At 52.8% G+C, this 26998-nt stretch overlaps 1 protein-coding gene across 1 annotated transcript in view; it reads left to right on the forward strand.

Annotated features, from left to right (window-relative positions):
• Positions 1-1105: 1105 nt before the first annotated feature.
• LOC133776784 (heparan sulfate glucosamine 3-O-sulfotransferase 3B1) overlaps positions 1106-26998 on the forward strand; it is a 45008-nt gene continuing 19115 nt past the window's right edge. Inside the window, exon 1 of the mRNA XM_062216015.1 lies at positions 1106-2119. Coding sequence (XP_062071999.1) covers positions 1581-2119 — 539 coding nt within the window. The 5' untranslated portion in view covers positions 1106-1580. The remainder of the gene's footprint in view (positions 2120-26998) is intronic.

Consider the following 26998-nt stretch of genomic DNA (forward strand, 5'->3'; position numbering starts at 1 on the left):
TCTTTTGTTTCCCCACTCTCCGCAGAGAGTGCGGGGCAGGGCGGCTTCGGCTGGACTTTGACTATTAGAAGAGTGCTACTCGGTGATGGATGTGCCCGAAATAGGCACATTTTAAGGCGAAAGGCGACAGGTCAGCGAGCCAACCTGTCGCCTGCCTGAAGGCGAATGTTGGCTTCAATACCGATTCGGGGGGGGGGGGGGGGAAGAGAGAGGACAAGTTCTCAAACGTAACGTCTCCAACAAACTCACAATACTCAGGGGAAAACTTTCTGCGCTGACTCCGCTGGTGCGCGCGCACGCGTGTCCAAAGGAAACTTTTTTTTTTTCTGGACTCTACCTTTCAGTTAATTTCTCCCCGCGCCTTCTCGCCCCCCCCCCCCGCAGTTTTAGAGGCAAAGATTTTTTTTTTTTCTTTTTTTCCTGGAGGACGGTTTACTTCCCACTTAAAAGAGAGGCAGGCCGAGGTGGGTGGGTGGGGGTGGGGGAGGGCCCACCTCCTGGCACAGAGTAAGAAAAGACAGGAAAAAAAAAAAAAGTTGCCAGCGATTTCCAAACAGGCCTTCCACTTCTCAAACCGATGCCCGTTCGGGAAGGGCGTGCCTCCTGGGCCCCCGGCGAGGGACCCGCTCGATACGGGCCTTGGGTGCACCTGCGGGCGCCCCTGCCTCCTCCAGTCCCTTCCCCTACCCTGCAGCGCACACATGGGGAGCGCGCCCGAGACACATCTGGACCGGGGCTCGCGTCCCGGCATCTGGGCAGCGGCAGCGCAGGCTGGCTCCCAGGGAGCGATCGCGGAAACGCACGCGAGTGCGCCCCTCGCTGGGGTGCGACCTCTCCCAGCGCTCGGCCAACTCCAGCATCCGTCCCAGCATCTGTGTCTGGCACCAGTCCCTGGCTCCGCCCCCATGAGCCCGCCCCTCGCCCCCGAAGCCAATAGCCTCACCCAGCCGCACTGCACCGCCCCCAACTCTTTCCACACCTCCACGCCCCGGGAGCGGGTTGGCTGCTGAGTCCTGGGTGAAGCCCCTCCCTCGGCGTGGTGCTCGCCGCTTCTGGTAGGAAGAGCAGCCCGTCACTCCGCAAGGCCGGGCCCGCCCCCTCCACCTCGGTCTGCTCGCTGGCGTCCTGCGCAGTTCTCCTCCGCAGCCTCCGCCGGGGCTGCTCTCCAAGACTGGGGCGCTCAGAACGGCGAGCAGGCAGCCCCGGCGAGCAGCCGTGCGCACCGTCCCGAGCGCTCCCGGGGAGCGCGCGCAGGGGCTCTGCTAGCCCGCAGCGGGCCGTGGCGCCGCAGGAGCAGCCCCTGGGCCAGCACTGACCGCCGCCCCGACTTGGCGTTCCAGTTGCGGCTGCTCCCGGGACAACATGTCAAGAGCCGCCGCCGCTACAGCTGCCGCCGCCACCTGGGGAGCAGCAGCAGCAGCAGCGGCAGCGGCGGCAGCGGCGGCCGCTTTGACCGCGGGCACGCGGGGGCAATAAGCGTCCAGCGAGCCGCGGAGGGGGAGCCCTCTCTGCGCTCACTGCCCCGGCGGGACCCTGGCCATGTGCTGAGCCATGCCCCTGGCCGCGCCCGCGGGCAGCGCATGGGGCAGCGCCTGAGCGGCGGCCGCTCCTGCCTCGATGTCCCGGGCCGGCTCCTGTCGCAGCCGCAGCCGCCCCCGCCGCCGGTGAGGAGGAAGCTCGCGCTGCTCTTCGCCATGCTTTGCGTCTGGCTCTACATGTTCCTGTACTCGTGCGCCGGCTCCTGCGCCGCCGCGCCGGGGCTGCTCCTGGGCTCGGGCTCCCGCGCCGCGCACGCCCCGCCGGCCGCCCTGGCCACCGCTGCGGACGGGACGCCTCCCAGGTTGCCGTTCCGGGCGCCGCCGGCCACTCTGCTGGCCGCCGAGGGCGCCGCGAGCCAGGAAGAGCAGGGTCCCGAGGCGCCGGACTCCCCCAGTCCCATCTCCAGCTTTTTTAGTGGGTCCGGGAGCAAGCAGCTGCCGCAGGCGATCATCATCGGCGTGAAGAAGGGCGGCACGCGGGCGCTGCTGGAGTTCCTGCGCGTGCACCCCGACGTGCGCGCCGTGGGCGCCGAGCCCCACTTCTTCGACCGCAGCTACGACAAGGGCCTCGCTTGGTACCGGTGAGTGCGCGCGGGAGCGGGCGAGGGCGCGGGGCGGCGGCATAGGCTGCAGAGGGGGCGAGCGCACGCCGGGTGCGCCCAGCTCGGCTCTCGCCACGACCCGGAGAAACTTCTGGCGCAGCGCCGGCGGCTCAGTGGTCCGCGGTGCCCAAGAACCACAGGCAACGGGGCAGCGACTGGGTGTGCGCTTGGGGAAGCAGGGTGCCCTCTAGCCATGGCGTTGCAGCCCCATACGCATCAATCAGGGTCGCCAGGATTTAATTTTTCCTGGCGGAGCCCCCGGGACGCTGGGAGGAGCGTTGTGCGCCCCCGCCGACGCAGCCTGCTCCCTGCACCAACTTCTGAGCAGTTTCTGCGCTCCAGACTCTAGGGGATCGGGCGGCGACAGCGTCCTGCCGAGACCGCAGGGAGGCTGTGGGTTTCTGAGTTAACATTGCTCCTGGCTCCCGGGGCCGGGAGGGGCGTCGCACCCGCGCTCGGCTCCACCGTCTCAGGCTCGGGAGGGTGAGCTAGGGCGGGCGGCGCGCGGAGCGTGGAGCGGTGCTGGTCTCTGTCGGGCAAAGGCGCGCACTGCAGCCGGTGTGAGCGGCGCGCAGCTTTGAAGGCTTCCCGGCGCCCCCCGGGCAGGGCCCACCCGATTCCCGCCTACCCCGGCCTTGGTGCTGGGGGGAGCGAAGAGCAAGGAACGCGTGTCTCCGCGGACTCTTGACACGTCGGGGGCACAAAGACTTTTTTTTGGGGGGGGGGATGGTGGTGAGGGTATCCAGGATTGGGAAACCAGAGTAGCTTCGAGGTGGCGGCTGCCCAAAATGTCTTTTTCCAGTCCGAAGGGATAGAATCGCGACCGCTGCCCACGGCTTCCCGCAGCTCCCGGGCCTTGGGGGAGAGGTGGTTTGGCAGAGCCCGGGCAAGGCGCACGGGTGGGCAAGGGGTTGCCAGACTCCGGGGTCTGCAAACACCGTCTCCGCTCCAGGAGTCCCCTTCTTTCCGGTCACCACCCCCCCCAACCCCCGAGCCCGCGCGCGCGGGTCCCCGCCAGCCCCCCAGGCCCAGTGGGCTTCCAAGAGGCGGCAGACTTCTGGAAACAAAACGGAGAGAAGGGAAAACGGGGATCCTTCACACCCCCACCCCGCTCCCTGTCCCCACCCCACCGTGGGGACTCGGATAGGATGGAGACTGCCGAAGGGGCCGACCTCTCGCCCCCAAACCCGCGCTCTAAAGGGCTTCGCCCAGTCCCTGGCCCCACAGCCCTGTGCGTTTGTTGTTGTTGCGAGGAGTCGCTCACGGGGCTCAGGGTTCTGGTCCGGTGAGCGCGCCTCTGAGCTGCCATCTGTGTAATGGGCGCAAAGCCGGGGAGCGCACGCTGGGCCCCTCCCCAGTGGTGTGCGGTCGTCGCTGCGGCCATACGATTGTCACCGCTTCCACAACGCCCATCGCCCCGTCCCGGGAGAAGGCCAGCGCCCTTCCAAGGTGGACCTGGCCACAGCTGGAGGCAGCCCGGGTTTCTTTTCTTTTCCTTTTATTTATTTATTTATTTTTATTTTCTTGGATCAGACAAGTGTTGGGGGGGGGGTACTGGCTGGAGAATCACGGATCGCGCCAGGTCGTGCCGGCTACTTGCCGTCCACCTGCCGCTCTCCTTTTCGTGGCCTCGGAACGCAGAGTAAGGGACGGAGACGCACTGCAGACCCTCGGGCTTCGCGGCTTGCGTCTGCACTGCTAGCGGCCGCGGGGGCGGCTGAACCTGCGGGATCCGCAGCCGGCCCCGGGACACCCCTTCATCCTCCCGAGCCGGACGGTCGCGCCCCGGGAAGCACCAGGCCCGCGCGGCCGTGACCCCGTGGATCGTGCTGCGGGAGGAGCAAGCTGCACACCGGCCCCAAACGCAGCGTCCCCGGAGCGCGGGGCTAGTGGATTTTTTTTTTTTTAAAGAAAAAACAACTTTAATGCTATCTGTTTAGGTTAAACATTTTTTAAATAAATCAAGAATAGTGTAGTTGTCTGGAAAAAGAAGTGTTGGCTTCAGAATTATAGCAAAGGCGGCGATTTTTAAACAGAGACTCCCGGCCCGAGGCGCAGTATCCCGATTCCCGGCGCCCACGCTGCGCCTTTGGGCCTCGCTGCCGTGCCCCAGGGCTCTGCTAGGCCTGGCGGCCCGCGCGAGGTGGGCCCGGTCGATCACCCGGGAGAGTGGCCCTTGGGAAGCGAGGCTGGGGCAAGTCTTAGGAACGGGGTCGCGGGACAGCGCGGGAGACCCACAGCCACGGGCGCGCACGGCTGGGTGCCAGGGTCACTCGTTCATCGGTTTAATGGGTCGAGGCGTGCGGCTCTGGGGGCCCTGGGCGGCCGACGGATGCGCCTGGAGTTTCGGAATGGGATTCCGGCTCCAACGAGACTCTCGCCCCTGCAGCCGGATCCAGAGAGGTCGTGATGGCCTTGGAACCCCGACCCCCCTGCCACCCGGCACGGGGAGACCTTTGCTTTCCCAGCCTCCTGACCCAGTTTGTTTTCGTCTGCGATTGGGACTCTTCCCCGAGTTTATTATCCGGCCCTATGGAATCAACCTTCCAAACGCAGCAGCAGGTGCTGGTGGGGGTCCCCTCGGGGTGGCTTGCCGGCCCTGGGGGGGGGGTAGGGAAACATCTGAAAACTGGGGTGGGGGGGTGTGGTTCTGCAGAACTTGCCATTTGCAAGGGGTGGAGAAGACACATCCCTGGACATGTAGGCTTGGAATCTTGATTGAAATTTGGACTAGCCGAACATTTAATATCTAACTTTTAAAGTTTTTTTTTTTTTTTACCTTTAATCTGTTTTAACTGTAGATGGATTTTCATGGACTTGCGTGACCTCACTTTGTGAATTAAGTGTGCCAAATATTATTATTGGTTATACAGAAACGTGGCTGAGATTTTTATAGGGACAGAAACTCCTGGATTCCCCTTCCCCAGTTTGAGTGGTACACATAGGTGGACGTTTTAACTCAGTGGCTGACATTAAACCAAGTGCAGTGTGTGCGTGTGTGTGTGGTTTAATAATACTGTTAGCTAACACTCACCGAGTGTTTTCCCTGTGTGCCAGCCACTGTTTCAAGTTTTACAGGATTAGCAAATTTAATCCTCATTACAGCTCTGTGAAGTAGGGACTTTTACGGAGGAGGAGCAGCAGCAGGCACAGAGAGGTTAAGCAACTAGCCCAAGGACTCACAGCTGGAAACAGGGCAAAGCTACAGAGGAGCTCAGAGCTGGGTTTAACGTTTTTGACAGGCTTCTGACTGAGGTGCCTGCGGTGACCGCAGCGGGCATTATGATGTCAGTCATTTTAAAAGAGCATCAGCTCCCAGACAGGCTCGGTGAGTAACATCCAAAGTTGGTTTAGAAGCGGAGTGAAGGCACCCACACCGCTGTGGCAGTTTTATGTCTCCGTGCACGACAGAATCAAAGGAGTCATTAAAATGACACAAATTTCCCTCCAGTTCAAGAGGCTGAGAGAACGCAGCCAGGGTCCTCGCCCGCCCGAGGAGTGGATTTATTCTCTGCCATTTGCCCTTTTTCAAGGCAGGGAGGTGCTGGGGGACATAGGGTTAAATGACACGGTCCACAACTTCTTGGGAATTAATGTATTCATTCAAAATACTGCCTCCAGTGAAGGCTGAATAATTAATTTGTACATATTAAACAGAACACTCATACAGCCAACACTCGGAGCAGGTCTCTTAGAATGAGATTCTAAAAACCCCAGTGACTTGAGACATCTCACATGGCAATCTTGTCCACATTTTTTATTTTAACAAATGCCGAGAAGCCTAATTGCCCCCCCCCACCCCCCTCTTCTCTTAATCTAGGTCTAAAAACCTGATGACAAAGAACGCTTCTGGCTTCCCGGAGGGAAATTTAAGATAAGATCTGATTGGGGATGATCTGTTTTGAAGTAATTGCACTCTTCAGTGCTGGAGTTTAAACGGAGCTTCCAGCTCTTTTCCAAGCTGCTGGGTGAAGATCAAAAATCTACATTTGTATGCAACAATTTGAAATACAAACCGTCATGTTACAAAGCTGTCAGGATTTATTAGCAAGACAGTGTAGCATGTGCTGAACTCTGTTTTTAATTAGGCACCTAAATTAGACCATAAAATGGTTGATTAATCTTTTACAAGTTGAGGGGAAAATATAACATAAATTAACCTAATCATAAGTGTTTTCCCAGATGCTTGAGTTAATAAAATAGTCAATATTTAATAGCCACCTATTTGTTTTAGATAAATAAAATGCTGCAGCCTGTGTGTTAACTTTCACTTATTGTCTTTCAAATGATACATTGTAATTGATCAGGTCTCTTAAAATTAGGTTGCAGCCTGTGTCTTTAAAAGTATTTATCAAAATAGAACACAACAATTACGACTTGGATGCTGACTCAATTAGATTTTGAATTTTAGAATGGAACCTAATTATGGAAAAATTCTAATTCAGTGTAGACTAATATTTATGAAGGCAATTGCCCCGCTAATTTTTAAATGACCTCTCGCGGTATCTGTTTTCCTAGTTCGGTGTCTTATTTTTGCTTGACGGAAAACTTTTTGATATTGTGAAAAAAAAACTGACACAAAATCTCATGCCATATACTCATGCTAATTGGCCTTTTTGTTGAAAACATGTGCTAGGACATAGGCTTTTCTGGTTATTAAAAAATGAATTAAAATGAATTCTTTGAATCATGAAAATTATTTATAAGTGAAAGTGCACCAGAAATTTAAAAAAAAAAAAAAGACCACTGTTAGTCTTAAATCAGGGAGGAGCATTTATTTAAAGAGATTTGGGACTGCTTGCCTGCTGCTTTCTCGGTTTTTTGAATACTTTATGTTCTCACTCTATGAACATGGAAATTCAGTTGATTGGCAGAAAACACAGAATGTCCACACTAAAGGCAGAACATAATGAGCATTTCTTTTGCTGTGAATAGAGTTAGTTTCCAAATAGGGCACTACCTCTCTCATTTAACAGTCGATGCGTTCACACAGGATGAGAAATTTCAGTCCCAGGCTGTTGGCATGGTCAGGAATCCCAGCAAAATGAATTTCCCAAGTATGTGGCATATTTTCCAGGGTAATGAAAACAATATGCCGCCTACCTCACATGAAAACATTTACCATGACCGAAGAGAAATGAGATACTGATATCTTTGAAAACTAATTGTAAGTAGAGCATGAAACTTTTTAAATATATATATATATATATACATATATTTGAAAAGTTATCTTGATTCTGCAAGCCCTCTCAAACTATGCCAAAATAAAACTTACATCAAATAAAACTGATGTTAGGTTCAGTCGAAGTTTTAATTTGATTTTTCTCATCAAGCAAGCTGGGGAAAATTTAGGGCACGAGGAGTACTTTAGAAGTACCATCATCCTAAATAATCTACATTGCAACCAAGAGGTTATGCCAACAAAATCCACTTCTTCTACACAGATAAGAGCGGTATCCATTGCCTTTATATTTGGATGTCAAGTGCTTTTTTAAAATACTGCCTACAACGTTTCTGCGGCTTGAAAAAAAAAATGCTAGAAAAATAGCTTAAGCTCCTGGGTGGCTAAAAAAAATGTGACTTTTTGCCACTTGGAAACACGTTTATAAAGAAGAGCGCTGTAGGCTTTCCAGTGCAGATCTGTACACATTATAACACACACACACACACACACACACGGTACATTGCTGGGCTTAAAAAAACCCATTTTTCCGGTAAATACGGCAGATGAGAAAAGTAAGCCTCTGGTTTCACACTGAGCGGATTGCATTTCAGCCGGGGCTGGACTCTGGCTTGCCAAGGGGTCAGTTCTTGAGGGGCCACGTGTGGCTCCGGACCCCAAGTCGCTGCCCCCACAGCCGCTGAGCATCCGAAACCCACAACAGGTGCAAACATGGGACCCCGGGGGGCAATGTGTGAGGAGCCGACGGCCGGTGGCCTCAAAAGCAAGGGCAGGAAGGGAGCAGAAACTCGTGTCCGAACGCGTGGGGCAGCGAAGAGACGCTCCCTTGTCCAAGGCGGGTCACCCGAGGCGTCCGACAGGGCCCCAGGCGGCCCGAGGCGTCCACGTGGGCGCCCACAGGGGCCTTCGCGGACATGGCCCCGTCCGGCAGAGGGAGAAAATGGCCGAGTCCCCCCGCCTCCCCAACCCGTCGGCGTCAGGGATCAGTCAGCACGGCCCTTGTGTCGCGTGGGGATCACTGCATCTGGCCCGAGGACTGCTTGAGCCCTAGAGACAGATGGCACGGCTTCCCCGCGTTGGGGGCGGGGCCGAGGCTGGCCCAGGTCACGTGACCCGCAGCGGAGGCCCCGCCCCCCGCCCGCCTCGCGCTCGGGCCTCACCTGTCTGGCTTGAGCCCTGCGCGGAGCGGCCCGCGCTGGCGGTGGGCGGGGCCGGCGGGACCCGTCCCAGCGCGGACTGGCCAGAGTGACTCCCGAGAAGCCAATGGCGTTCGGGCTCCTCAGGAAGCCCCGCCTAGCGCAGGGGAGGGGGCGGGCAGAAGCGAGCGCGCCCCGCCCTTGCCAAGTGGGTCCAGCCGCTCCCGCCTCAGACTCGTCGCGGCTGAATGGGTCCCTGAGCGGCCTTTGCTTTGGAAGCGGGAAGCGGGAGGCGAACTCCGGTGCCCTTTCCCTGTTGTTGCAGGGGTGGTGGGGAAGCTGTGTACTCTTCCATAATGACTGCCTGTCAGGCGATTCGGCGTGCGGAGCAGGTAACAGAAGATCACTCGTTTCCTCACGATGACCTGTGACAAGGGGGCATGAAAAATGGCAAGGACCCGGATTCTTACCTGCCCAGCCCCGTTCCGTTCCCTGATCTCACCTGGACCAGGGCCGAGGGGCCCGAACCCTCCATCCCGGCCGCCGCCGCCTCCCCGCCCAGGTGCCCCGGACGCGCACCTGCGGGCATCCCCTTCCCCAGGGCCCTGTGCCCGCCCCCTAACCTGGAGCAGGTGGGGAAGGCGTGGCTCTCCTCTAGCCACGCCCCAGCCCCGGGGTGGGCGGCGGCCGAGGGTCCCGCGGGTGCTGCCCAGGGCGGGCTTGGTGTGCGGGAGTCTCCTCCGTGGTGGGTGGGAACCAGCAGCCTTGATTCTGGAGTTCTTAGGAGGCAGCTGCTGACCCTGGTGGGACGGCCGGCAGCGCGCCGAGTGCTCGTTGCTTGCAGGAGATGGCCTGGAAATGCCAGGTGTGGGGGCTACTTGCATTCCCGTGAGCTGTCCCCGTTGGAGGCCGTGGTTCTACCGCGGACCACTCCTGGTGCCCGCTGCCCGCTGGGCGCCCTCTCCCTGCCTCTCTGGCTGGAATCCCGCCCTGCCTCTTGATGCGCGGTTCCCTGGTGCCCTGCCGCTGCCGGCTGGTGGTCCCAGTCTCCAGGCACTTAGGGTGTGCTGGCGCTGCCGGGACACACGAGTTAACAGACTGTTCCCACGAGAGCTCAGGGCTTGTAGAGCGGCCCCAAGTGGAGGAGTCCCCGTGGGAGAGGGTGGGGTGGAGACGAGCAAGGTAGGGAGGCCAGGGCGCCCTTATCATGAACTTGGAATACTGAATGGGGGAAGCGCCGGAGTGATCATTTTAAGGCTTTTCCTGTACGGTGCATTCTTATAAAATCCGGTTTCCCTACCTTTATTTCATTTACCTAATGGTGATTTAGCGAGCACTTAATTTTTTTTTTCCAATGAGAAATGGCGTTCAACATTCGTATTTCCAAGGATTGTGATTCAGAGAATAAATAGATCATGGAGACTGTCAGTCTCACTTAGAAGGAAAACAAAAAAGTGCCTAGGATTGTTGAATGATGGTAAGGGGGTGACCAGACCAGAATGGAGCAACAAGGGACAGTTTTCAGCAACAAAACTCACATCGGGCAAGCGGAAGATACTGAAGTAGGGTCAGAATACCCGGTGTTAACCCAGTTTGATCTTTTTGACTTCGAGTGACCACTTGAGTGTCAAAATCTATCAGCTGGTGGGGCTCAAAAAATCCTTATGCTTGTCTGCCGCCTTCCAGTTCAAGTGGCAAATCCGAGCGTCTTAGAAGCAATGAGCCCTACACCAATGGCCAAGCGTTTCACCGGCATCACACAAGTTTAGTGAAAACTACAAACGTGTCCGACAGACACATACACGATCAATGTTGGTGAAGACTCCAAGGTTGCTTTTCTCAAACAGAAACTTAATTTAAAAAAAAAATAGATTTAGTGTTTTATTTTTGGGGGGGGGGCAGTTATATACTCACAGCAAAACCGAGTCAAGTGCAGAGGTTTCCCGTATACCCTCTACCCCTAGACATGCACAATCTCCTCCCCTTTCAACATCCCCCACCAGCGTGGCACGTGTTACAGCAGCTGGTGGACGCACACTGCTGGTCCAGCCTCGATGCAGGGGTCTGCTGTTGGTGTCCTGCCTTCTATGGGCTTGGGCTGGTGTAGAATGATACGTGCTGTCCTTTGTAGTGCCATCTAGGTTGGTTTTCCACTGTTCTCTCCATGCCTGGAGCATGTGTACTTGTAGAGCCCAGAGGAAGTACGAGAACCATGAACTTGTCCTTGAAGAGCTTGTCGTAGTTGATGGACTAAAAATCCAGAGGCTTAAAGAAATCTCAAAGTCATTTAAGCACTGATGTAAGAACGAAAACCACATTCGTCTTGCCAGATCACTGATAAATCTAAAAGTCGTTTTAAGAAGCAGCAGCAGCTGATGATATAGTAAAATCTTTATTTTTTGGTAAGATTTATTTGTATTTGAAAAGAAGAGTTACAAAGAGAGTGAGGGAGAGACAGAGAGATCCTTCATTTGCCGGTTCGCTCCCCAAATGACCTCAGCAGCTGGGGCTGGGCCAGGCTGAAGCCAGGAGCCAGGAGCTTCCTCCAGGTCTCCCATGTAGGTGCAGGGGCCCAAACACCTGGGCCATCTTCTGCTGCTTTCTTGGGTGCATCATCAGGAGCTAGATCGGAAGTGGAGCAGCCAGCACACAAACTGGCACCCTTATGGGATGCTGGCACTGTGGGCAGTGGCTTAACCTGCTGCACCACAGCGCAGGCCCCAGTAAAAAATTCTAAACGTGATTTTGTAGTGCACGCTTTCCAAAGAGAGCAAAGGAGGAAAGAAGGGGCAAGAGTGTCAGTTACGTGAAATGCAACAGGGAGAAGGAAAACCTCTCTGTCTGAGCCAGCCAGGGCTTGCTGGGCAGGCCAGAAGGCCAGGCGCTTATTTCATCTCAACTGCGAGCCTTCCTGTGTGATTTCCTTGCGTTTCAAAGGAGGAAACGGAAGCTTGCCAAGGTTGCCCAAGGTCGTGCAGCTGTACCTGTAGGTGGCTGTGCCTCTTGAACCCACAGGAGAAGGGAATGCCTCCCGAGGGCCCTCCCAACCCCACAACTTGGAGGTTTTATTCACGACTGAAATGCAATGTGGTGTTTCTGCTGGACCTGGTTAGGCCCTCCCCTTCCTTCCCCTCCCTTCCGTTTGCTCCAAAGACAGACTTTGCCACAGCAAGTATTCCTGAGATTAAATGTGTTTTTCTCTCTCCTTTTCTGTCTCTGTGCTTACGAGCTCTTGGCCGCTTTAAGCTCACTTTTCAGGCCATATTGTTGCTTGGACTTAGGCGCTGATGGTGGTAGTGCTCACCCGTGCCCTCCCTGCACCGACCCATCACTTCCGGGTCATCCCTGTAGCCCTTGCGCCAACCACAGCACCTGTGCGCTCAGCTCCCCTCCTCTGATCACGGCCTCCAGCCAGTCCCCCCTTTCCCAGCACTGCCTCTTCTCCCCCCTGGTCTTTTAGGCTGCCCACTACACCCATGCTACTCAGACTCTCATTTTGGGAATGCTCCCCCACGTACTCTCTGTGGCCACTGCTTTCCTGTTGCAGCCTGTGACACCCTCAGCACCCTTGTCCCCACCTGGGGAGGCAGCTTGTTCTGTGCTGGTCCCCAGTGGCTGGCTGTGCACAGGAAGATCCCCAAGAGAAGACTCAGCCCACCCTGAGTTCATGTCCTTGACCAAGAACTTGGTCTTTCTTCTGCAGCGTGCTGGCCCTGCCGGTCACCTGCCCTTACCCGCTTCAGGACTGAATGATGTTCACAGATTGCAGCATTCATGTGGGTTCTACTCTCTTAACCACTTTTCAGCACAGCCTTATTTTATAGCTTTCCCAAGCTTCCCGCCATCATTTCTAAGGAAGTGTTGCATTTTCTCTCTTTTCAGTATTTTTTGGATGCAATCCCAGACATCATATTATTGTATCTGTAAATCTGACTTATGGGTTATTTGAGTCAAGTTTTTATCCACATACTTAGAGAACAGTGCCCAAGTCGGAAGTGTGCAACACGGTGAATTTTTCCCAAAGTGAACCTACAAGTGTGTGAGTAACAAGTGCCAAGACCAAGAGCCAGCATGAAGCAGGCCTGGGGCACAGTGGTGAGGTCATTGCTTGGGATGCCCACATCCCATGTCGGAGCGTCGGTTCAAATCCTGGCCTTTCCACTTCTTATGGCAGCTTCCTGCTAATGGGCTCCCTGGGAGGCAGCAGTCACGGCTCAGGTGCTTGGGTCCCTGACACCCACATGGGAAATCTGGATGGAGATGGGAGCTCCTGGCTTCAGCCTGGCCCAACCCTGACTGTTGCAAGTTTTTGGGGAACTCAAACAGCACATGAACGATACATCTTTGTCTGTCTCTGTGCCTTTCAAAAAAAAAAAAAAAAAAAAAAAAGAGTGAGCAGTTTAAGAACCCCCAAAGGTGCTCTCTTGCCTCCTCCTGATGACTGCCACTGTCCCAAGGACAAACGCTCTTGTGCTGCCACAGGTTAGCTTTGCCAGTGTGGAACTGAATAGAAATGAAAATGCAGAGAACTTTAAAAACGTGTAAATTCATTGCCAGTACGGGGAGACTGGGAGATGTCACAATGGAAGTCCTGATTTCCAGCTGCTTTTAGAAAGGAGCGGACACTCTGGGGCCTGCCTGTAGGATGACAACAGCTGGCTGGCATGGGGAGCAGCTGCCTCTGTTTGCCAGATTCCCCCCCAACACACACACACTGTCCCTTTTTGTCTCCCATTTGGCCTAAGCGTCACTCATTTGTTATTACCAGACTGGGGAGCTATGCCACTTCCCCACTTTTTTCGAGTCTGCACATTGCAGGATTGGATTTCCTCCACCCAGTGTGTCCTGGACATTCTTGTTCGGCTTCGGCATTAGCTTTTCTCTCTAACTGTGCTGTCCTTGTGTACCAATATGTTGTCCTACTGTGTGTGACCGGCACACAGCTCATGCCTTCAGCTTTCCCACACTGGCCTCTGCCTGTCCAATGAGCACAGTGATCATGACCTTGGAGATTTTAGCCATGACAGTTTTTTTTTTGAAAGGCAGAGAGAGGGAGAGAGGCATCTCCCATCTGCTGGTTCACTTCTCAAATGCTTACAAGAGCCCAGGCTGTGCCAGGTCCAGCCCAGGAGCCAGGAACTACATCCACATCTCCCATGTGGGTGTCAGGAACTCGAACCATGACCTGCTGCTTCCAAGGGTGCAAATTAGCAGGGAAGCTGGAATGGAGAGCAGAGCCCGGAGTCCATCCCCGGTGCTCTGATATGGGATGTGGGCATGATAAGCAGCATTTTAACTGCTATAGCAAATGCCTGTCCCCAAATTAATTATAATAGCTTTTAAGTGCTTACTCCCAGGTTACATATTTATCTCTTCAACAGCAGTAGTCTGTGGCCAGCATTGTAGGCTAAGCTTCCCACGCTGGTGCTGCATTCCTGTATGGGTGCCGGTTCCTGTCCCAGGTGCTCCACTTCCCATCCAGCTCTCTGCTAGTGACTTGGGAAGGCAGCAGAAGATGCTCCAAGTGCTTGGGCCCCCACATCCACATGGGAGACCCGGAAGAAGCTCCTGGCTCCTGGCTTCAGATCAGCACAGCTCTGGCTGTTGCGGCCATCTGGGGAGTGAACCAGAGGATGGAAGACCTCCCTCTCTCTCTCTTAAAACAAAATAAAGGGGCCGGTGCTGTGGCCTAGTGGGTGAAGCCACCTTCTGCAGTACCGGCATCCCATATGGACACTGGTTCGAATCTTGGCTGCTCCACTTCCCATCAAGCTCTCTGCTATGGCCTGGGAAAGCAGTAGAAGATGGCCCAAGTGCTTGGGCCCCTGCACCCATGTGGGAGACCCAGAAGAAGTTCCTGGCTCCTGGTGCAGCTCCGGCTGTTGTGGCTATTTGGAGAGTGAACCAACCGATGGAAGACTTCTCTCTCTCTCTCTGCCTCTGCCTCTCTGTAACTCTGCCTTTTGAATAAATAAATCAATATTTAAAAAAAAATTGTGTGGAACCTAGCATTTCTCTTTGAGGGCAGAGTTCTCTTTTCCTTCTTAGGAACTTTTATTTTTTATTTTTTTTGACAGACAGAGTGGATAGAGAGAGAGAGAGAGAGAAAGGTCTTCCTTTTTGCCATTGGTTCACCCTCCAATGGCTGCTGTGGCCGGCGCATTGTGCTGATCCGAAGGCAGGAGCCAGGAGCTTCTCCTGGTCTCCCACGCAGGTGCAGGGCCCAAGGACTTGGGCCATCCTCCACTGCCTTCCCGGGCCATAGCAGAGAGCTGGCCTGGAAGAGGGGCAACCGGGATAGAATCCGGTGCCCCAACCAGGACTAGAACCCGGTGTGCCAGCGCCGCAAGGCGGAGGATTAGCCTGTTAAGCCATGGCGCCGGCCTTAGGAACTTCTTAACAACACTTCTAACTTAAGTTAGTTAACTTCTTAGGAACTAACTTAATAACACTTCTGAGGAGTGTTGTTGGGTATGAGTGCCATTTTGGGGGCTGTTGGTGGAGCAGAGGTTTTTTTTTTTTTTTTTTTTTTTTTTTTAAAGATTATTTATTTATTTATTTGAAAATCAGAGTTAAAGAGAGAAATCTTCCATTCACTGGTCTACTCCCCAGAGGGCCACAATGGCTGGGGCTGGGCCAGGCAGAAGCCAGGAACCAGGAGCCCCATCCGGGTCCCCCACATGGGTGGCTGGGGCCCAAGCACCTGGGCCATCATCTATCTGCTGCATTTCCCTGGCCATTAGGAGGGTGCTGGGTGGGAAGTGAAGCAGCCAGGACACACACCAGCACCCACATGGAACGCCGGCATTGCAGGCGATGGCTTCACCTGTTATGCCACAAGGCTGGACCCTCAGACATTTCTTGCAGAACCGGAAGTTTGACCCCCGATCTCGCTCTCCCTCTCTCCCTGCCCCCTCCACCCCTGCAGTAGGCTGCCTGCTTCTTCCTTTCTTAGAGCCCGCACATCCTCTTGCTGAAGATGTCATTGCAGACCTGTGGTGTCTATCTGAGCCCCGCCTCCTTCCGCAGGATGAGAACTGGCCCAGCCCTGGGGTTACAGTCCGTGGGGCATTCTGGGAAGAAAGTGGCTGAGGTCAAGGTGGGGATCCCACACTTGGCTGCTGAAGCTTTCAAGTCAGGTCTTGCAGGAGCTTCGTGAGTAAGCCTGCACTTGCTGCTGCTCCCTAAGCAGGCTAATTGCAGGTTCAGCTTTCCTCCAAGCAGCTTATGTCTGTTTCCGGGGGCTTCCGTGTCGGTGCCGTTTATGGAGCAAGATGTTTGATGGTGCTGGAAAAGGTGAAGCTTTTCCCAGTCTGCCTGGCCCAGGGCAGCTCCCGTGGTATGTGTGTGTGTGTGCACGCGTGCACGTGTTCCCATGCAAGCACCAAGATGATTGGTCACTCTGCACAGACCATGGAGGTCTTCGTAAATAACGGGAATGCTACACGTAGACATCGGCAACTTTGAGTTGAAAACAGAGCCAGTATGTTAAAAAAAAAAAAGCAAAGAAATAAAAGAAAAACAAAAATGCACGTTTCTTTTCTGTGTCTGGAGCCAAGGGGAACACTTAAAGAAAGCTCTGTAGTCACACAGCCCGGGACACAAAGGTAATTTTCAGATTAGGTGTTTCTGGGAAAGGAGATGAGTGGAACGAGATGGGGGTTGATTTACCTGTTTGTACCCAACTTCAGTTACAGGAGTCTCGGGGTTTCCCCTGTGCGCACTCCAAGCTTGGTCTGCTGATCTTGCGATCTCTCGATGCACTTACCCTCTGCTCCTCCTATCTGGGTCACCCCCCACCTCCACCCTGAACCATTGCTGCACCTGCCAAGGGCACTGCACGTGGTCTAGAGGTGAACAGCTTCACACCAACCTGGGCTTCTCTGTTGGGTATACTCTACTAGCTTCTCTCTCTTATCACACTTCCCTTCCTATAAAGTTACGCATCTTCTACAGGGATATTTAATACCTGCCTTCTCTCTCTGTGGGGCCTTGTGAAGATCAGGAAATAACGAGGCAGCCTTGTTGCCAGTGCCTGGCCAGAACATCTGGATGCCACTGCTAATGGAATAATGCGCTGTCTGCCGTCCATTCAGTCATCTGTGATTTTATCCGCCAGCTCCTTTGACACCAAGAATGGGTCCTGCAGTGAACAAGGACTTGGAAAACAAAGTGTTGAGCCATTGTCTGAATCCTCCAGGAGCTCCTAGTCGTGGCGAGAGGCATATACGAGAGCACTTCAAGAAGTTTATGGAGACGTGGAATGAGAAGATAAGTTTAGGGGCTGGCACTTTGGCACAGCTGGTGAAGCCGCTGTCTGTGGCCCTGGCATCCTATAGCAGTGCTGGTTCGTGCCCTACCTGCTCCACTTCTGACCCAGCTCCCTGCTGATGCACCTGGGAAAGCAATGGAAGATGGCCCTAGTGCTTGGGCCTCCTCCACCCACGTGGGAGACCTGGATGGAGTTCCAGGCTCCTGGCTTTGGCCTGACCTAGCCCCAGCTGTTGTGACCATTTGGGGAGTGCACCAATGGATGGAAGTGTTCTCTCTCTCTCTCTCTGTGTGTGTGTGTGTCTCCCCATCTCCCTGTAATACTGCTTTTCAAATATAATTTTTTTTAAAAAAAGTTTATATTTTGGTGCTAAAAAATTGGAAATCCATGCATAGTTTTGTTCATAATATGCATTTCCCATGAACTTTTGGAGGACGCCCCCCCCCCCCCCCCCGCCAGGAGAAAAATGTGGGAAAAACTGTGAGGGCAGGGAAAGGGAGACCTAAAGAAGCTATAGTGGGTTGGGCTCACTCCTGCTGCAGAATCTACCTGTGCCTGTCCCTGTCGCCTCCCTGGTGACTTGGACAACTGTCCCTAATGGCCTTAGTTCTGCAGTTTGAAGTTTTGGAGGAGAGAGAGCCATCCTTCCCGCAAGCTGAGCCCTACCAACCTCCTCCTCTCCCTCCAGCACGTGTGCAGAGGGCACCCCTGGCATTCCTTGGCGGCGGCGGGGTCAAGGGTGTCTCAGCTGGCAGAGTAAGCAAGAGGCCAGGGAGCACCAGGGAGCACCAAGTGCTGTAGCTGCCCGATCCAGCCAGGCAGGTCCAGGGCGAACCTCAGCCCTTGTGTCTCAGGGATGCCAAGCAGGTCTGGAGAAGCCACAGTTGGTTGCTGACTGCTCACATTCCCAAAGTGATTCTGTCTTGTTTCCATCACTCACCGAGAAGGAACCCAACTCCATCCTGGAAAAATTCCATGCTACAGGTGATTGCAACTCTTGATGAGGTCTGGCTTTGAAGTGCATTTCTAAGCATATATTAGCGCCAGATTCTATTTCTGGTTGGAGGACAGACGGGAGAGGCTGGGAGTTGTGTACACGGTACACCTGTCCCGGCCAGGGGCTGCCGGTGCGAGCTGGGCGGCCCCCTGTGCTGGCCCGGCCTCTTTCCCCGTCTGTCTCCTCCAATGGAATGTTGAGCCATGAGCAGTTATTTTTAGGGCTGTCTTTTCTTCCAGTCCCAGCTAGAAACAGAAGTGTGGAACAGGCTTTGGAGTATTTTGTGCTCCATCAGGAAGAGCATTTGCCAAGGGAGCAGATGTGCCAGCTTCCTCGAAAATGAGCTCTCGTTGGCTTTTGAAGACTTCCATCCAAGCCACCTCTTCTCCCCCAGATGGTGGCTTTGCGGGGACGGGAAGTGCAAGAGCCCGTCACCTGCGCGGTGGGAGCCGTTTGTGGCTGATCAGTCCCATGTGTGGGCGTCTGGCGTGTGGGCTGCAGGGAGAGGTTCTCCCCAGCGTGGCTGCACGGTGCTGGTGCAGCAGCCAGCTGAGGTTCTGAACGGTTGGCCCCACCCGGCTCCTGTTGAACATGTGACTTTCGCAAAGCATCTCCCAGCTGCTGGTTGCTTGTCAGTTACATTCTGACTTAGATTTGGTGCAGTTTGGTCTCGGCTATAAAATCCATTGGCTTCTCTGGATTCCACAGAGGGTAGAGAGAGGGCAGTGCCACGTCACTTCGTTCCAGAGGACACTGGCATGGGAGAAGACCCCCTGGGGATTACTCCATTTATTTGGAAGCCAGGAATCTCTCAGGGAGGAAGTCAAGTTGATGTCAGCTAGCTCTCGGCGGCTCGGTGTTTCAATTCCCACTGATTTTAGTTTCCTTCCATATAATTGCATCTTCCTTTTATTAATTTACTGAGCATCTGTTGTGCGCCAGGTGTTGGGACTGCAAAGATTTGCTCACATAGCAAATATTGTTGAGTTGCCTATTTTTTTTTATGAGGTTTATTTTTATTTGAGAGGCAGAGACAGACAAGACAGACAAACAGAGCTCACATTCACCGGTTCACTCCCCAGATGCCCCAGTGGCTTGGGGGTCCCAGCTGGGACCTGGGAACACAATCCAGGTCTCCCGTGTGGGTGGCAGGAACCCAAGAACTTGAGCCGTCACCTGCTTTCTGCTTCTGGGCTGAAGGAATACGTGTGAAAAGGCACGGAGGTTTCCACGACAGAAATTCAGAAAATATGTCGGTGCCGGAGCTGGCCTAGGATGTGTTCCCGGGTCTGTGTGCTCCGAGCTGCTGGCTCTCTGTTTGTCTGCGTGGAGCTTTTCATTAGCAGGAAACCGTGGGATGGGAGAGTCCACTTCCCAGCTCCTCAGACCTTCAAGGGGCACAGTCCTGGAGCTCACTGTAAGCATTCCTAGGAGCTGAGAGCAGAGACAGGCTGCTCCAGCCACAAGGCCCAAACTGGTCATTAAGAGGTGGGGGAGCAGGCACACACCTGCTCCAAATGTGCTCCTTATGTGGCTTAGCGCATAGACCCGGCACTGGGAAACAGACGAGTGTATTCCCAGCACCCCTGCCCTTCCCAGGCCCTCTCATTCCCCCTCCAGGTCCTCCACCCTCCTTTCCTTCTTCCTCTCCAATCTGTTTTTATGCCTGGATGCACAATTTCTGGCCGCTTCCATCTCATGAAACCATCTCTTGTCATTTTACTGGGAATGACCCCCCTGTTGGCTGGGCTTTGATCTGCACACCCAAAGTCAGAACGTCTCGCCCCCTTTTGTCGTCCCACAGTTGTGCAGGAGGAGCCAGCTGGGGCGCTGGACGGGCGGATGGCACCCGGGAGGGCATTTGGTGGTGGTAGCGCTTCTACCCCAGAAGGCTGGCTCATCAGACGCTTCCCACCCTGCATTCCTGCTTTATAGCTGGGCTAATTTAATTTCCAGCCGAGAGGCTACTCCCCATATGATGGTAATCTCCAACAGTTAATGAGCTAGAAGGGAGGCCGCCTATTGGGTTGATTGCTTCCCCCACTCCTGGCTCATGGCTTCCAGGGCTAATTTATGAGCCTGTTTGTCTCTTGGTTTGAGAGGCTCGTTCAGCCTGGAGCTGTTTCCTGTGCCTCCCCTCTCCTGAAGATGGACTGAGCTGTGACTTCAAGCCCCTTAGCGCTCACTATCGGCTCTCCCTCTAGCTCCTTTCCACCCTTGGTGGAGGCAAAGGGGTGGAGGAGAGGAGAAGGATCATCTGTGCACCAAATCATTGTGAAATTCGGCTCCTTGCGTGCTTCCAGCTGTTGGCTGAGCTGCGTTGGGCAATTCCAGCCTGCGATCCTGGTCCCAGGGTTTGGGGCAAGTGCTGCTTCTTTCTGTGGAATAGTGACACAGTTGGAAAAAATCAGGGTTGTAGCACACAGCCCGGAGGAGGGGCTGTGGCAGGTGCGGGGGCGTGCTTTGGGAAGCCCGATCTAGTTGCTTTCCGTTTGGAGCTAGTTGGTTTCAGTACGGTTGGGTGGGAAATGAGCTAAAATGAAAGTGTAAAGGCAGATGTGCAGTGAAGAGGTACGAGCTTTAGCTTCCACTCTCCAAGTCTTTCTCATCTCTCTATGGATGTATCGTATATATCTTGTCTCTCATATACAGTTGTCCCTCAGTGGCTCTGGGACCCCCTGAAGATACCAAAATCCACAGATGCTCGTCGCTTGTACATAATGACATAGTATCGGCTTCGAGCCTAAGTATCTTCCCGTATACTTTAAATCATCTCCAGGTTACTTTTAATACCTAGTACCATGTAAGTGCTGTGTGAGTAGCTGTTACACTGCATTGTTTGGAAAATAATGACAAAGGGGGAAAGTCCGCACATACTTAGCACAGATGCAATTTTTTTTCCTGAATATTTTCTTTCCACAGTTGGTTGGGTCCATGGATGCAGAACCAAGAGCCATGGAGAGCTGATGGCATGTGTGTGTGCGTGTGAGAGAGAGAAAGAGAGAGAAGAACTGTTTATTGCTTTATATTTTATAGCCAGTGTAATCCCAACCTGTATAAAGCCAACCTTTTTATTTTTGGTTGTCAGAAAGGTGGGAAGGTAGAAACCCCTTTAGAGAGGGGGTCAGAAGTGGGGTGGTTACTACGGTGGAGTGTTTTGGGCTCAGAAATTCTTAGAAACACGGGATTCAGAGCTTCCCATTCCGCGGTCTGAATTCTTGCCTTGCCCTTGCCCAACACTTAGTCTGGCGATGCAGAGTCTAAGCTCCATCAGCCTGTTTTAAAATGGGGGGGGGGGAGTCCCTTGAGAATGTTGCTCAGGAGCCTGCAGGGTCATGGGTGTGCAGCCCCTGGCTGTGGGTTGCTGCAGGTCTTAGAGAGCTGGCATCATTGTGGCCAAGGCAGAGAGAGGACCATCTCTTGATTGACAGGGAAGTCTTTTTACTCTTCACCAGGGCAGACTTATTTCTCTGGGGCCTGTGCTTGGAGGGTGATAGTGGGCAGTGTCTTTATAACTTTACAAAACCAAGTGAACCTGTTGATGTACCGGTTCATCATTTTCATGTTTAATAAAATACAAAGGCTGGGCCGGCGCCGTGGCTCACTAGGCTAATCCTCCACCTTGCGACGCCGGCACACTGGGTTCTAGTCCCGGTCAGGGCGCCGGATTCTGTCCTGGTTGCCCCTCTTCCAGGCCAGCTCTCTGCTGTGGCCCGGGAAGGCAGTGGAGGATGGCCCAAGTGCTTGGTCCCTGCACCCCATGGGAGACCAGGAGAAGCACCTGGCTCCTGCCTTTGGATCAGTGCGGTGCGCTGGCCACAGCGGCCATTGGAGGGTGGACCAACGGCAAAGGAAGACCTTTCTCTCTGTCTCTCTCTCTCACTGTCCACTCTGCCTGTCAAATAAATAAATAAATAAATAAATAAAATACAAAGGCATATCCCATATGTAATTGGTTCAGCCAGAGCATTTAAAATTCTATTTATTTATCTGAATGGCAGAGAGACAGAGACAGAGACTGACAGTGGAGATCTTCCTCTTGCTGCTTCACTCCCTAAATGCCTGCCCCAGCCAGTGCTGGGCCGGGCTGAAGCCAGGTGCCAGGAACCCCATCTGAGTTTCTCATGTGGGTGGCTGGAATCCAAGTACGTGAGCCATCACCTGTTGCCACCCAGGGTCTGCATAAGCAGGAAACTGAAATTGGGAGTGGAGCCAGAACTCTAGGCACCCCAGGGGTTGTGTTAACTCCAGTGCCAAAGGTTTGCCCTCATAAAGATCATCTGGGTGGTGAGCAAGGTTCACAGAGTGTTCGTGTGGTGCCAGCCTCCCGTAGGGATGAGACTGGAATCCTTATCCTTCCTGCCCTGGCCAGCAGAGACCTTGTCAGACAGGCTGTGGCCCGAGGCACAGCTGACCTGTCCCTAGTGTGTAGCTGTTGGACCCTTCAGGGTCTGTGAGCCCTGAAGCTGAGAATCCAGGTCCACCTAGATGCTGTGTGTGCCCATCTCTTTTCCAGGCTTCTCTGTGCCTCCTCAAAGCTGAAGAACTGTGCCCTGGGGTCCTGGTCTGTGGGATCCGCAGAGGCCTTGTTGCAGCCAGCAAGGGTACAATTCTGTTGTGCTGTTTCACAGCGCCCTTTCTGTTTTGAACAAGCAGAGAACTGTCTGTCTTCAGAGGCAGGAGGGTCCCAGGAAAGGGGACCCCTTTCTCTGTGCCCACTAAGGAAAACTTCACGACCTCCAGAGACGTGGAGACGGCTTCGTGTTGGCTGTGATGAGGCCAAGAACCAGCAGTCCTGCCAAAACTACTGACGGTGTTTTTTTTTAATGATGTGTAAAGAGCAACAAACACATCAAGTGATGAGCGGAAAAGAAGAAAACCCGCAGTGAGGAGATATATGGAGCCCAGAATCGGCCCAAGAACTGTTCTCTCACATGCTATGGATGTGACCTACAGCTTCTTTGTGGCCGGTGCAAAAAGATAAGCAGCAGGTCGCACAAATCACACACACACAAAGCTACTCCAGAGATACTGTCACTGTGTTTGGTGTTCGGATGGGAGGTTTGCCCTGAAAGGATGGCTCAGGGGAGTGGCCACTGCACAGACAGCGCCCTACAAGTAGTACATAGTTACTCTAGCCTTTTTATTTGTTGAAAGGTGTATTTTCTTTAAAAAGAAGTTTAGGATTATAACTCATCTACATACACGGTGACCAGGTTGACGAATTTATTTTCCTCTCTGTTAATGAGGGAATCAGGCAGATGTTAGCTTCAGTGCCAAGAAGAAGTCGAAAGAATACAAGTTTATTTGAAGTTCAAGGGGATGTGGATTTCAATTTACAAATAAATTTTTCCACGAGCTGGGAAGTTCCGTGCACCTCCTCCAAAAAGAATTTGTTTGCATATCTATAGTCAAGAGCTACTTTATATTGGTTTATTGCTGTCTATCATTTACAGAGTTACAAAATGATCTCAAAGGCAGTAAAAAGCTAGAATCAGATAACCAGGAGGGTGTACTCCAAACTATGCATAGTTTTCCACTGGAAATACCCCGTTACACTTTCTGCTTATTCCAAATGCCTTTCCAGTTTGTTACATTGTTCTTCAGCAGGTTCATGGAGTTTTTCATTAATTTTTAAAAATTTTATTTGAGAGAGAGAGAGAGCTGTCATCTACTGGTTCACTCCCCAATGACCAGGACTGAGCACACAGAAATACTATGTGGGTCTCCCACAAGGGTGGCAGGGACCCAGCTATTTGAGTCATGGCCTGCTGCCTCCCAGGGTGTGCATCCAGCAGGAGGGTGGAATTGAGAGTTGGAGCCGAGAATCAAACCCAGGCACTGCAGCCAGGAACATGGGCGGCTAAACTGCCAGGCTAAATGGCTGATCCTTATGAAGTCAGTGAAGAGCCCACATCTCTTTAAGAAACGCTGCCAGTAAACACCATCTCCCCGACTCCTGACTTGTTTTCATGCGGCTTCTGTCTGAGGTCAGATCTGCATCCTATTAGCATTTGTTCTTGTGTTCATTTGCCTTTCATTCTTCTCAAAACCACTTATTTTTTGCCACAGTGCACAGAAGGCCCAGTCCTAAGTCCCTGGAGGGTGATCATAGCAGATAGATAAAGCTTATAGCAATTCTGTGTCTTCAGGGAGAATGCCTACAAATGGCGGTTAGGGCAGGGCCGCCCAGAAATGTATTAGCGAGAATCTTCCAGCAGGAGGCAGGTTCTCTGGGGACAAGAAGCCTCCTTGTCCCCACTGGGGGACCTGCAAGCTACCAGGAGCCGGGGTGAAGCCGACTTGGGAGGAGCGGTTGGAAGGGAGCCAGGGAGGAACTTGGGATTCACCTGGACGAAGGCCATGTGCCTTGCACAGGAGTTTGAAGGTCATGTTCAGTATTCTAAGAGTCTGTGAAGATTTCTAGATTTGGCAAAGGAGCGAGGTCTGTGGATTCAGACGGTGGAGGAATAGGTGGGGAGAATGAGGGCAGTTCTGTCCTGTTTTCCAGTCTATTTCCCATTATTCCTTGATAACAAAAACAACACCCTCCAGTCTGGACTCAGTGGTCCAGTGACTGTCTCCTTGGGTAGGTTGTGTTCATGTTCCTGAACTTCAGTGTCTGATTCCAGACTTCTTCCTTCCCACACACCCTTGGGACCAGCTCAAGGAAGCTCGGGATCTCTCAGCAGAAACAACTTCTGGATGCATTTCTCGTTTTGGCCAAGAATGCGATATCCATGTAGACTTTGTGCCTGTGCACTTTATGTCCAAATCAATAGCAAGTCCCCAGAGGGTAACACTCATCTCTGTAAACCAGAGATCACGGCCACTCACCGATTCTTTGATCATCCGTGATAAACATTGCACTTAAATTCTGACCTGCTTTCCTCTTGCTCCTGCCTGGGAAGCATTTGGGGTGGTTCAACCTGATATCATTGGATGGATGCCTGCGAATGCAAACTAATTTTAGTAATAAAGCAAAATAATAATGAATGTAAGTCTGCTAATGAGATCCAATCCCCTCATTGCAATCAACCTTATTTATTAGTTTGAACACAGAACGTGTGACCAATGACCAGCCACCAGCGTGGGGCAACTGGAGTTCAGTGGTGAGATGTGCCCGTGTTCGGCATATGTCCCATGGGTGACATAAGGAACTCTGATCTTAATGTCACACTTTTTCTTAGCATTCAAGTTCAAGACCTTCTTTATGTCTATGGCCTCTTAGTGTAATTGTGTCACTTAGTGTAATGAGTGTGGTGATACATACACGGATCATCTTTGGGGGTTGGAATACTGAGGTGGTCACGAAAGTCGAACCTGGCCCATACGATAATTTACGATTGCTGGTTGCCCCCAATTCTCTTTACATATTTGCACTACGACCCCTCATCATTTCATCATTATCTTCGAGCCTTGCTCATTCATTTATTCATTCATTTAACATATATCTTCCAGTGTTTCCTGTGCATAATGTTTGTTCTTTCCCGTGGCTTTTTTTTTTTTTTCTAAAGATCAGATCTTTAACATTCACAGTCTGAATAATTACAAAAGAAAACATGGGAGGCGGTTAAGATTCAACCAAATAATTTCATTCTTAGAAATAGTCACTAGGCTTAAAAATAGTTAACGGGGTTAGTTTTTCACTGGGTCTCCTGCAGGGTAACGGCTAATTCCTAGCAGCTCTGTCCCTAACCATTTCGTTATTTGATCCCCTTGGTGCTTCTAGTTTTGCTCCCTTGGGAAGGGAGCAGAGGCCAGGGATACAGACACAGAGAAGTTTCTGGAAATTTTATCGCAAGATTCACGCATCAGGCAATGTCTCCTACCAAAAAAGTTGTCATAGAATGTAACTAGTAAGGATGGAGCCCGCTCGCGTCATATTTGCTGGTGGCATCAGCTTCCAGTGAGTTCCTTCTCTTCTATTTTTGGGCGTGAAAGACACAAGGCAGGTAGGACTCTGTATAGTCATCTGTTGCAAATTTATTGGGCTTTTAGAATACATGGTAGTTGGCCGGCGCCGAGACTCAATAGGCTAATCCTCCGCCTGCGGCGCCGGCACCCCGAGTTCTAGTCCCGGCGGGGTGCCGGATTCTGTCTTGGTTACTCCTCTTCCAGTCCAGCTCTCTGCTGTGGCCCGGGAGTGCAGTGGAGGATGGCCCAAGTCCTTGGGCTCTGCACCCCATGGGAGACCAGGAGAAGCACCTGGCTCCCGGCTTCGGATTGGTGCAGCACGCTGGCTACAATACGCCAGCCGTAGCAGCCACTTGGGGGGTGAACCAACGGAAAAAGGAAGACCTTTCTCGCTCTCTCTCTCTCTCTCTCACTAACTCTGCCTGTAAAAAAAAAAGAAAAAAGAAAAAAAGAATACATGGTAGTGGCATTGAGGCACAGCGTGTTAAGCCACTGCCTGAAGTGTCCGCATCCTATCTAAGCACCGGTTCGAGTCCCATTTCCACTTCCAATCCAGCTCCTTACTGATGCACCTGGGAAAGCAGCAAAAGATGGCCCAAGTACCTGGGCCCCTACCACCCATGCAGGAGACACAGATGGAATTCCAGGCTCCTGTTGTGGCTATTTGGGGAGCAAACCAGCGTGTAGAAGAGTCTCTCTTTCTTTCTCTGTCTCTCTCTGTCACTGTAACTCTGCCTAACAGACAAGTAAGTAAAGTCTTAAAAAATATATATATATATATATATATATATGGTTGACCGTGACCTTGAAAAGATGGCAATCTGCGGAGATTGAACTTGACTTTTTCTCCTGCGGTAGATTGACTGTGGGAAGCTTCCAAATCTCTCAAGGGGAGAACTCCAAAAGAGTGACCGACTTGATGGGCGTCCAGTTGGGGGTTCCCGGTGTCGTTGCCATAGCCGTGCCCTTATTTTCCCAGACATCTCTTGATCAGCTTCAAGTGCAGGCGGACCAGCCAGGCCTGAGGGAGCACTGGTGGCCTAGAGGGAGTGCAAGATAAGAAACAGCAGCCGCCTCTTTGTCAGCACTCCCTGCCGAGGGGCCCTTTGCTAGAAAGGATGTCTTTCCTTCCCTAAAATGTTCTTGAACTATTTAAAGCCTGCGATAAGAAACATTTATTTGCACTCATTTCCCTTCATTTTAGCTCAGTTCCAGTTTATGTCTGAGGATTTTTATTGAGCTCATTGGCTTTATACTGTTTTCAGTTGATAACCATAAAACGGGGTTCTGTTTGTTGGGGAAAAGGAAGCAGCGAGCTGGATGGAGCCATTATCTCAGACTTGAGAGTTGCCTG

The sequence above is a fragment of the Lepus europaeus genome, chromosome 18, assembly GCF_033115175.1.
Source record: "Lepus europaeus isolate LE1 chromosome 18, mLepTim1.pri, whole genome shotgun sequence".
NCBI classification, from domain to species: Eukaryota; Metazoa; Chordata; class Mammalia; order Lagomorpha; family Leporidae; genus Lepus; species Lepus europaeus.